Source organism: Syngnathus floridae, chromosome 6 (genome assembly GCF_059516105.1).
Source record: "Syngnathus floridae isolate MCC-2025c chromosome 6, RoL_Sflo_1.0, whole genome shotgun sequence".
In the NCBI taxonomy this organism is placed as follows: domain Eukaryota; kingdom Metazoa; phylum Chordata; class Actinopteri; order Syngnathiformes; family Syngnathidae; genus Syngnathus; species Syngnathus floridae.
The window spans coordinates 8,090,710-8,101,394 of NC_142418.1; the positions used below are offsets into that span (position 1 = coordinate 8,090,710).

The 10,685-nt window shown below is 39.4% G+C and overlaps 1 protein-coding gene across 1 annotated transcript; it reads right to left on the reverse strand.

Annotated features, from left to right (window-relative positions):
- Positions 1-788: 788 nt before the first annotated feature.
- sinhcaf (SIN3-HDAC complex associated factor) lies at positions 789-10,097 on the reverse strand. The gene is made up of 6 exons (XM_088379286.1): positions 9,944-10,097; positions 6,014-6,141; positions 5,850-5,949; positions 5,557-5,680; positions 5,250-5,400; positions 789-4,917 (listed from the first exon to the last, which is right to left on the reverse strand). The coding sequence occupies exons 1-6, from the start codon at positions 10,079-10,081 to the stop codon at positions 4,578-4,580; spliced, it is 981 nt and encodes a 326-aa protein (XP_088235412.1). The 5' UTR covers positions 10,082-10,097; the 3' UTR covers positions 789-4,577.
- Positions 10,098-10,685: the final 588 nt, after the last annotated feature.

Here is a 10,685-nt window from a genome sequence, read left to right on the forward strand (position 1 = left end):
ACAAACATAAAAAATTAAAACATTAAGGAGGTGGTCAATTACGACATATTCTTAAGGCACTATGAACATTAGCACCAAATATGATCAGAATATGAATATGATGAATTTATTATCATTATTGGCATTCTCAAAATTACTAAAAGGACTAGCAGTATTTATTCTACGCTGAGTTTGTACATTTGCTCACTTCAAAATAAATAGAATTTCCACCAAAAATAAAGAAAACCACAATATAACAATGATGTGCTTTTTAGTGAACGAAAGAGTACTTTAACTACACAGACTGTCAGCCTACTCCGGATCTTGCATATGCTGTGTCCAATAAAAATAGCCAACTGTGTTTAATCTCAGGCCTTGTGCGACTATCACTTTCATCTTTGTGGACAGTTTTATTTTCTGTTTTTGCACCCTTTACTGCGTGACCTTTACCCAACATCAGCTGATATCATATAGAATCAAAAGAAAATATACGGCTTGATGTCAACAAAATGTCATTTTTAGCAGACCATAGGACCAGGCATCATATTGTCTTTGTTGCTTTAATGACTTTTGTCTCTCACTTGTTAGCAACCAGTCTTAGAATAAAGACTTATTTCCCCAATTACACATAACTTTGAACAATGATGAACTACCTTTACATCTCTTACTTATTCCTTCCCAGAAGAGCCACCAGTGAAATTTTAATGAGGTTTACAGAATACAAATTATTTTTGGGGCACACTAGAAATTGCCCCTGCTTGAAACTGCTGATTTGTGTTCTGAAGACAAATTGACACAGAACATTACCATAAAACTCACAAAATTACTTTTATTAAGGGACAAGTAAAAAAAGTACATGATGTATAAAAAATACAAAAGCGCGTCCTCTAACGTGTAAGCGAAATAAATGCGAAGCAAACAATACATGCATAGTCTAGCGCGGTGGATCCTAGTGATCTTTGTCTAAGCTACGGGACTAAAAACAGGGAGAGTGGAATACAATTCTGTTGCAATCTACCAGCTGCTCAGTCTACGGTGACACACATCTAAATTAATGATGGCAGATAATAAGTTAGGTTGTACACGAGTCAAATGACAAGGAAATAAATATGTAACACTTCACAAGTAGGGACAACCGAGTCATTTGATGTGACCGCAAATCTCACAGGAGAATTTGCGCAGCTAAAGTTCACGATGCGGCCGCTTGAGATGGAAAGAATTCAGAGCAAGTATTACAACTCAAGAAGCAGGGATGCAACGAGAGAGAAATAAATATGAAATAAATAAATAACCAAACAATTTCAGGGCCCACCCAAGATTGTAATATATACATAATCTAACAGCTGCCTCCCGACTACAATATGAAATGTCATATTAGTGTTCTTTTTTTCTTCCTTTTTTTTTTTTTAAGAACAACATACATACATACAAATGACCTCAGACGAGCACAAGTGTCCTTAGAAAACCTGCATTGGTTTTGACATTGGGGGGCAAAAGAGAGGAATTCTAATGTGCTTTGGCTTCCACGTGATGAATAGTCATCTTCTACGCTCACTTGTCCAGTTATTAAGCAAGCGCAGAAAGAAAAATTAAGAAAATTTCACTTTCGGTCAGTTTGCATGCCGCTTGGAGGTGTCCCTAACATTTAGGTAAGCAAAATAATAGAAAGATCTTTTATTACACAAGTGAGCAGTGTCAAAAATTGAAAAAAATAAATACACAAAAAAATCCACCTCTCTCAAATCGATTTTTACAAAATAGATGATATCTGGAGGTATCACAACACATTTGTGGTATACAAGAGCATTGGCATAGAATTTTAGCTTGTGTCTAAAGCCATTAGAACATGTATTTGATATCAACAAAATCCATCTTAAGGGCCATGTACTAGTAGACAATTCATGGCACTACTATAACACCAATGCCTCAGTAGTAGTAGTTTTTTTTTGGTCACTACTTGGGCCACTTTTGGTCTACTAGTGCAATCTTAAAATGGATTATTAGGTAAATTATAGACAATGTTCATTTTAAAAGTGGGGTCTCCAATAAAAAAAAAACCTCATATTTGAGGAAATACTGTCATTAGTTGACAGGAGATACAGTAGAATAGATATCCTGATAGTGTTCCAAATTGTCTTCCTAGGGAAGACAACTAGTGTACTAGTACATGGCTCTTAAGATTGATATCAAGAAAATTGAACTGGAGGAACAGCTCTCCAGAAGCATGTATAAAGTTACTTTTACATCATATAATGACCGGGGAATGACAGAAATGGTTGATATCAATATTGCTGAAAAGCTGATTCTCTGTTTTTGCTGTTGTGGTGTGTGTTATTGTTATGCAAAGACACTTCTATTTTTTCCCACATTTGTTTTTTTTCCTGTTTGCATACAAAAATAATCTCATCAAGAGAAATTGCTCCAAAATAAAAACAAGAATTAAAATAAGTAAGATTTACACTTTCTATAAGGCCATGCAATTTATTCGACTCATGCATCAGATCGTGGGGGTCTTTTGGATGAGTGGGCTTTGCCAGTTATGCAAAAAAATGCACTATGTGTTGCTGAGGCCACAATAAATAAACGCGACTGGCCCTTTTTTTCCCTCGGTCTCTCACTCATGTTCGTCAAAATTGAGTGGGAATGAACACTATAAGCATGTTGTGTGTGCGAGAGAGGAAGAGAGACGCTCGAGTAAGGCTGGTGCATTTGCTGTTGAAGCTGTGAATAGGCCTGCCTGCTTTCAAACTGGAGCACAGCTCAGTCAGTGTTTGCACACACGTCACACTAATCCGGTTGGCATACACCAACTCTTGACGGAGCGAGTATCACTAAAGTTACGCTTGGAACAGGAAGAAGCCATTGTTTGCGATTTTTTTCAGGATCCTAGAAATCCAGTTGAAGGTCCTGAATAGTATGCGCTTTATTAAACAACTTTGGCAAACTAATAGGACAACTGTATTTTACTACCGAGGCAAAACTGCACACAAGACTAGATGATGACTGCAAGCCCTTGAAATAAAATCATACTAATAATCATTTCACTCGTAGTACTAGTAGCCTGCAGATGTCAGTTTTGCCTCACTAGTTCTATGTAGTCCGACTCGTATGCCAAAGATGTCCGAGTCAACTGTCATAAAGTAGTGAACAAAACTACTAGTGCATTTAACTCTTTTTCTACGAGTGAGGACAACTCATATCAACACTATCTCAAAAAAATCTCAATTGTCTTTTACCGAATAACATTACAGAAGTGGGGCGAGCCAAAAAAATGAGCAGAATAGTCGGTGGATTACGGCGCATATAGAAGGCGAAACACAAAAAATCTTCAAAGTCTCTTAAATTCTTTCATGACAAAAGGGCTGTGTGTTTGTCTAAATGTGCTCTAAATACTCATTCTTTTGAAGTTTACATCCAAAATTGTTGCTGATGAACCTAAAAGTAACACAGAGGTCTTGGGGAAGATACAAGGATTGACTATATGGCATTGTGGGATCTAAACGTACCTGCAAACTAAAAGTCCAGCATGTATCTAAAGACAAAAAAAAAAAAGTGAGATGGTCCATTTGTCAGAAAGGTGAGACCCAGTACAAGATGAAAGACATCAAAGTCCGTATGTTAACTGTCAGATACAGTACAGTGATTCCCAACCAGTATGCCGTGGTAATAGGGATGTGTTTATGATGTTAAAATGACAATACAAAATTCAAGGTTAGCTCTAATGGGGAACTTTAAATTTGTGAAGTTCCGCTAACAAAAATATGTTGAAATGTTCTTTTGGACTAATGCCTTATGGCAAAACAAAATGTTTGTATATGTGCATGAATGTGGTAATTTTCCCCCGAATCACCCTCAATTCCAAGTTACAGTGGTGCCTTTAAGTACTTTCAATTATACTTGTGACATGAGATAAGAGTCAAGTTATTGACATAGAGACTTATACAAAAAAACTCAATTCATCTTAATGCTTACAATGACTGACAATATAACAATAATCACAGGCATATAATTCTGTGTCGTCAATATTCGTGCCACTTATCAATTGATTAATCATGAGCACAAACTGCTTAATTCTTTGAATCCAGTTAATGTTCTCATGTCTTTACAAAGTACAATAAAGAGCAGTAGTTTCCTCTAATTAAAAAAAATACCGATTGCAAACATGTTTGTTGGGGCGGAGACTAAAAAAGATTAATGGCATTTCAGTTCATTTCAATGGAGTAAGTTGATTTGCAACTTGAATTACAAGGCACCGCTGTGATTTAGAGGTTGCCAAACGGGAATATATCCTAAAAAATTGCCCATCTTAATGGAAACTTTCTGGAATATGTACACTCCTTTGTAACTTTTCAATACCGTATCATCACTTTCATGACATTTTTTGATAGTGTGATGTGTGATTGTTTTAACCATGTCTATGCCTTGGCTCAATAAAGGTTGGGAAACACTGGTCCAATACATCAAACAAATCTCTAGCCTTTTGACAGAGAAGACCGGAAGATCTTCAGCTGCTTTAAATCACCGAAGGCAGCGTGATGCGCCTTGCAAGTGCTTGAGGAGGACGGGGTGGGGAAATGCGGTAGGAGACCTTTGCGACTTTACCAGCTTCCTTCTGACGTCGTCACCACGGTAACGCATAGCTGTGCCGCCGCCGGCGCTACCGCCGCCATTGTGGTCTCCGTTGCCTGCTGCTCCTCCTCGGATGTGGACGTCACGCGGCTGACGGGCACATCTCCCGCCTCAACTTCCACCTCCTCCTCCTCCACCTCGTCATCATCTTCTTCATCTTCTTCTTCATCTTCGTCCTCTTCCTCGTGCCGCTGTTGTTGTTGTTGTTGTTGCTGCTGCTTCTTGCGACAGCATGGCTTGAACAAGTGGGGATCGATGAGAACCTCACCGAAGCGACCCTTGTAGATGATTCCGCAGCACACCTTTTGTCTGGACAAAACAAAAAAGCAATCATTAAACAATCTTTTACAAACATCCGCCAATACTGCGGTCCCTTCTCAAGGTTTCAGATTTTTCCCCAGTTGGGGTTTTGTGAGTTATTCCTTGCCCTCCTGGAGGTTAAGATCAGGGGATATTGAGAATATTTGTTAACTGTGGCCATGTGACTTTTAAGACGTTTTTGTGATTTAGGGCCATATAAATAAATTTGACTTCACTTGAAAAAGCACTTCTGTTTCAAGTGTGCGGTCTCACATTTTAAAAATTAATAATGACGTTACAATTTTTTGTAATCGCTGCTTGAGCAGTTGAAACGACTGTACCTCTTCCAGTAGGTGAGATCCAGGAAGGAGAAGACAGGTGAGCGGCCAGACCCTTGTCTGAGCTCAGTGTCTGAGCCGTCGTCGGACAAATTGCTGTAGCTGGGAGACTGAGCTGGGGAAGCGCTGGATGTGGTGCTGTGAGCGTCGGAATCTAAAGATGCGTAAGAAAGCACCAAAAGTTCATAGTAGGTCAAATTAAGTTCCCATATAAAGTTTAAGGTTCATTCTGATATTTTGTTTTCGTGCCACTTTACAAAGAAACACTACACGCTACATGCCAAGTTTAAGTACAGAAGGCAGAACTAACTGTTTCTTTTGAGCTCTTTCTGCAGCCTGTTGATCTGGCTCGGACGGGCTTTCTTGCTGATGGACTTGATCTTTTTGGGCCTGGAGGTCAACTTTAGACTGGGCCCACCTCGAGCATCAACCACCTGCGCAGACAAGACTTCAAACTTTCACTGTTCACTCGCTATATCACAGACTTTTAATTGATCATTTTTAATGTGTATTTCCACCCATCCCTCGCAGAGATCAACCCCCCTGCCTCCAAGGAAGAAACTCCTAGCTCTGGCAGTGTTTCGGCCGAGGTATCACACTCACGTGGTTCCAGTTCTTTTTTGTTCCCACCGGTAGCTTTTTCCATCGCTTCACCAGGAGCACACAAGCGTTGCAGATCTCTCCAGACCGCGTTTCGCTCAATCTGCAAGGCAATTCGTTAGGGGGCAAAAAGTGACACTTTCTCACTTTTTCTGTTCTACACTTACCCAAAACAGCTCCTGAAGTCTTTCTCGTAGCGCTTGCTGTCCGTGAAGCGAGAGCTGGAGGACTTTGCTCGACAGATGCAGCAGCCGTCCAAACTCCTGTACATTTTTGGCTTGTGGAAGCCAAACATCTGCGAGCAAAAAAAATCAGATGTTATAAATTGTAACGACAATTCAACGACATCAACAAAATACACTGATTGATGACAAATACACACCCATGTGTGCTTAGAAAACATAAATAAAGTTTAAAAAAAAAAAAAAAACACCCAGTGTAGATACATCAATATAGGACAGATAATCTCAATAAATTAAGATATCATAGATATCGTATCAATCATTTGAATAATTCTAATTCAAGTCAAATCACCCCAGGTAGGCTTTGGGAATAAAACTATGCCCTATAAAATTAAATATATCCCCTGCGATAAATCGCAATTGGGCACTAAGGTAAGTCCAACAAAGGTCATAATCAGACCACTATTTTATCGTATTTGTTTCACGTGTAAATTAATCCCAAAATGGGATGCTTAGTCACGAACCAAGCCCTAAATAATTTTTTTTTTGCATCCTTTCCTGTGACCCACATGGGCTAGTGTTGTTGGATGTGTGTGTGGTCGGGGGGAAGTAGGTCAACAGTCAGACAGCGTGTCAGACAGATCATGTCACCATGCTGAGTTCTCGGCATGCATGCCTTGGTTTTGGCCAGTTCAAAATATTACACGGCACGCACGCCCAAGCTGCAGGCGAGCATTGACGTGGACTGAAAAGTCCAACCATGATTATGAATGCAATGAGCACGCCCACTGGAGAGGGATGCCGCTATGTTGCTAGGCAAAACTGGAGTCTCAACAGCACATGGTGAGCACAACTGCGGCAAAACGCGCAGAGCCGCACCCCCCTCGGACTGAGAGTGTGTGTGCGCGTTTTTTTTCCCCCCATCAATCCTAGGGGGTCTTCTGACAGTATGAAGTCACAGAGATATCACAGCGCACAGAGAGCACACTCGGATGTGGATATCCAACAAGACGAATAAAATACAGATGCTTGTAATAAATGCCTTTAGATTAGACCACAAATCAAGAGGGCATTTTTACTATTTAACCAAATTTGGTCCAATTATAATGTGCCTTTTTTCATCTATCAATGACAACAGCGAGAGCCAGAAAAAAATGTTTTTTCATTTGAATGGGAGATGGTATAAAATGTACCTGCGTGTCTACTTTTTGGGACATTTTTGTCAGGTGGGGTGCCACAAGATGTTCTTCTAACTTGAAATATATGCTTTGGCTCAACCGACCACTGTAGATATTTACTACAGGCCTTTAATTTGACAAATGTGATTTTTGCAAATGTAAAATTATATATTAATCTTTTTTTTTCACAAAAATATGGGCACTTTGTTAATATTTTGTGAGTGACACCGTGGTAAAACAAAATAATTTAATGAAATTAGCACAACCTTCGTCTCACATTGCAGAGAAGAGAAGTCTATCTGAAGTATCGTGTTTGTTTTAGCCAAGTCAGCATTGCAAATGTAAAAACTAAATTTGTTTTGTTGGCACAAATGCAAATGTTCAAAGATATTTATTTTGTCACATACTTGAATGAGATTATTTACATTGTTTTTTTTCTGGAAAACATTTGTAAGAATGTCTTTAAATAAAGGTAATTACTGCCACAATCACTCACTGAAAGGTAGTAGGAGTTTATAATTAAAATGATTTTTTTTGTGCAATATTTTGCCATACAATTTAAAATTAACATGCCATATTTTGACAGGAATGGCATGGTGCAGGTACATAACAGCAAGCAAACTCCCTAAATCTTATCTACACAAAAAAAGCAATATTGACTTCCTGACACAATTCGACCACAGAGTGACATTTTTAAGATGGGAAATATGCAAGCTTAATAAATGCCTTCAGTTCCTTTTGAAGGCTTTCTGGGAACCCTGCGTGTGTGTTCAGCCCACTAAGTCAAATCTAATTTTGAAGGTCAGAATTATTGTGAGGAAAACTACTGTAACTTGTGTAATAAAGTAAAGGTCAAGTGTAAACTCACTAAAATCGTGGGCATCTCTGACCTTCACTCCTTTATTGTTCTGACAGGATAAGTAGCAAAATTGATTTAAAGTGTTCAAATAATAATTATCATTGTTCTACGAACAATCCCATGCTGAAAAGTGACTTTTCTTTCATGGTAATTTTTTTTTAATGTATTGTTATTGTCCACTATTCTCTGTTAAGACAAAACATTTTATAACCTACACAGTGCCACACACATAATACTTTAATCAGTAGTATGCATATTAAAGTACGGTTAGCCTAACAGCCAGTCATTTTTAACATGTATGTTTGTTCTGAACACATTATTGAAGATTGGATGGATAGATGGAAAAATAGATGAAAGAATAGATAGCTGATAAATGGAACGAAGTGAACAAATTAAAATGCATTGCTACTTTTTCTACATTTTCCACATATTGCCCAACTTGTGCTTGCAATCTGTACCTGTACTCCAACATGGCAGACAACTACAGAATTATGAGAACAAAAACTATGCTTAGGAGTGCCATTTTTTAAATTTTAAATAAACCATGTTGTACCAATTTTCTTGGTGCATTTTTCAGAGGGAAGTACACTGGCCATTGCTTTCAAAAGGTAAAGATTGTTTGAGATACGTGTTACTTTTTAACTTCCGAGCACGGTCACGGAATAAATTAAGATCTTAAATTAAAGCGCAACTGTACTCGACTTACAAGGTAGAGCTGTCACTCCGTTTCCGGAGTGGGGCATCTTCGTAGCCACACGCGATCTCCGCAACAGCTACAGTACTGTGACGTAACTCAACATGGCAACGAACATACACTTGAAAGGCAGCGGAAATAGCGCGTGGCGGAGGGAGATGTGATACAAACTAACACAATTATCCTTCACACGGATGTTTTAAAAGTCCCACAAATCACCATCAAAACTATCGCGACCTTTTCTTTATCTCTATCAAAGCTTGGTTTCCTTAAGCGGAAAAGTGCAAGTCGTCATTTTGTTTTCCACCGCCCACTCTTTGGCCGAGGCAGCATGGCACGCCACACGACCTGCTTCATGCGCACCCATCTTTAAAAAAAATGCACCGCTACTAGGCTACTTTGTTTGGTGTGCTCGACGACGTTTACTTCGTTTTACAACGCCAAGTAGTCAAACAGTCGAAAATTTAACACATTTTCACTCTCGACTAAAATGTAATGGTGTAATTTGAACTCTTTAGCAGCGTCCACTTCGATGCTTTTTTTCTTCAAAGCGTCGTGGAACATGCACAACCTTCTGTTCTTAAACGCAAATAAATATTAGCGGAGGAGAAACAATGATGTTTTTTTTTAAAGTGTAGCATTTGCCGGGGACAGCGATGTGTGCGTGTTAGCTTGTTTTGTTGACAGCCTGCCGCCGCGTGCTCCCGCACACGGGTGGGCGTGAGAGCTCCTCCAACTTGGCTGGGACACACGCCCCACTAGCGCCACAATGTACACTTTAAAGCGTACAAACGCACACAATTATGCAACTATTCTATTGTAAAAGACGACTTATTTCGACATTTTGAAGTGGTTGCTTTACCCGCCCCGCAACAACACCCTCCCCCCCGGCCCCGGTTACCAGCTTCATCGACCTACGAACAACAACAGCCATTGCATGCGTTGCGAATAAAGCAAGATCAGTTTCTTCTTTTAACAAAATGACATTTTCGGCATTTTTCTTCACTTCAAATCCAACTTTAATCTTATAACGGCGAGTCACGCGTTGAACGGCCGTTGAACGGAGGGAAAGCGCACAACTCAGGAGGAGTTTGTAAAATTATATGGCTTAAGAGTCCGAAGACTCCAAACCCACCAGCTCTGAAAAAAATTTAGAAAATAAATTAAAAAAAACGAATGCTTACCTTGCAAAGTTGTGTAAAGTTGGCGAAAACAAAACTAGTATTCCGTCTAGGGTTTGTGTTTTCAAACGGGACTACGCGTCTCTTGTTGATGTCTGCGCCTGTGGGCCGGACTGGAGAGTTGTGGACACGAGTGCGCATGCGCCGCCCTAACACGCCTCCATTTTGGAGGCCGCGATATGATTCTTCAATCGTGTTCATTTGCATAAACGACATCGTGACGTGAACGTGCGTCTGCATTCTGATGCCCATATAAGGATGGGAACGTTGCGCGGGAACTGGGGGCTCGGCCCCGGTTGCTAGGGCACATTGGAGAATGTCGGCAAAGGGGAGGGGCTGCCTGCTTTACTCCAGACCCGCCAGATGGCAGAAAGCGGACCGCTCAACTGCGATAGCGGTGCTATCTGAGTTTAAAGTATTTTACATCACTATGCACCTAATTTTAAGTTGATAAACAACCACATTTCTTGCAAAGATTTTATGCCTCTATTTTTTAATGTTAATGATAATTCAGATTAAGAACAAAATATGTCTGAAAACTATTAAAAAAATCTATTTTTCAATGTTGATAATAATAATTCAGAGTAAAAACAAAATATGTCTGAAAATTATAAAAAAAATTGAATCAATGTAAAGCAATTGTTTTACCTCGCAAAACATTCAGTGTCTAAAAACAATCCATGTAGAACAATTCAGGATACACGGAGGATTTATTTTTTAAAATTTGATTGAAAAAAAATCCACA

Excerpts from the sequence above, each read along its gene's own strand:
- sinhcaf (XM_088379286.1), bottom strand. The coding sequence starts at position 10,081 with ATGCGCACTCGTGTCCACAACTCTCCAGTCCGGCCCACAGGCGCAGAC. Across the intron at positions 6,142-9,943 it reads ACTTTACACAACTTTGCAAG|ATGTTTGGCTTCCACAAGCC; the intron begins GTAAGCATTCGT and ends TTTTGCTCGCAG. Across the intron at positions 5,681-5,849 it reads CAAAAAAGAACTGGAACCAC|GTGGTTGATGCTCGAGGTGG; the intron begins GTGAGTGTGATA and ends TTGTCTGCGCAG.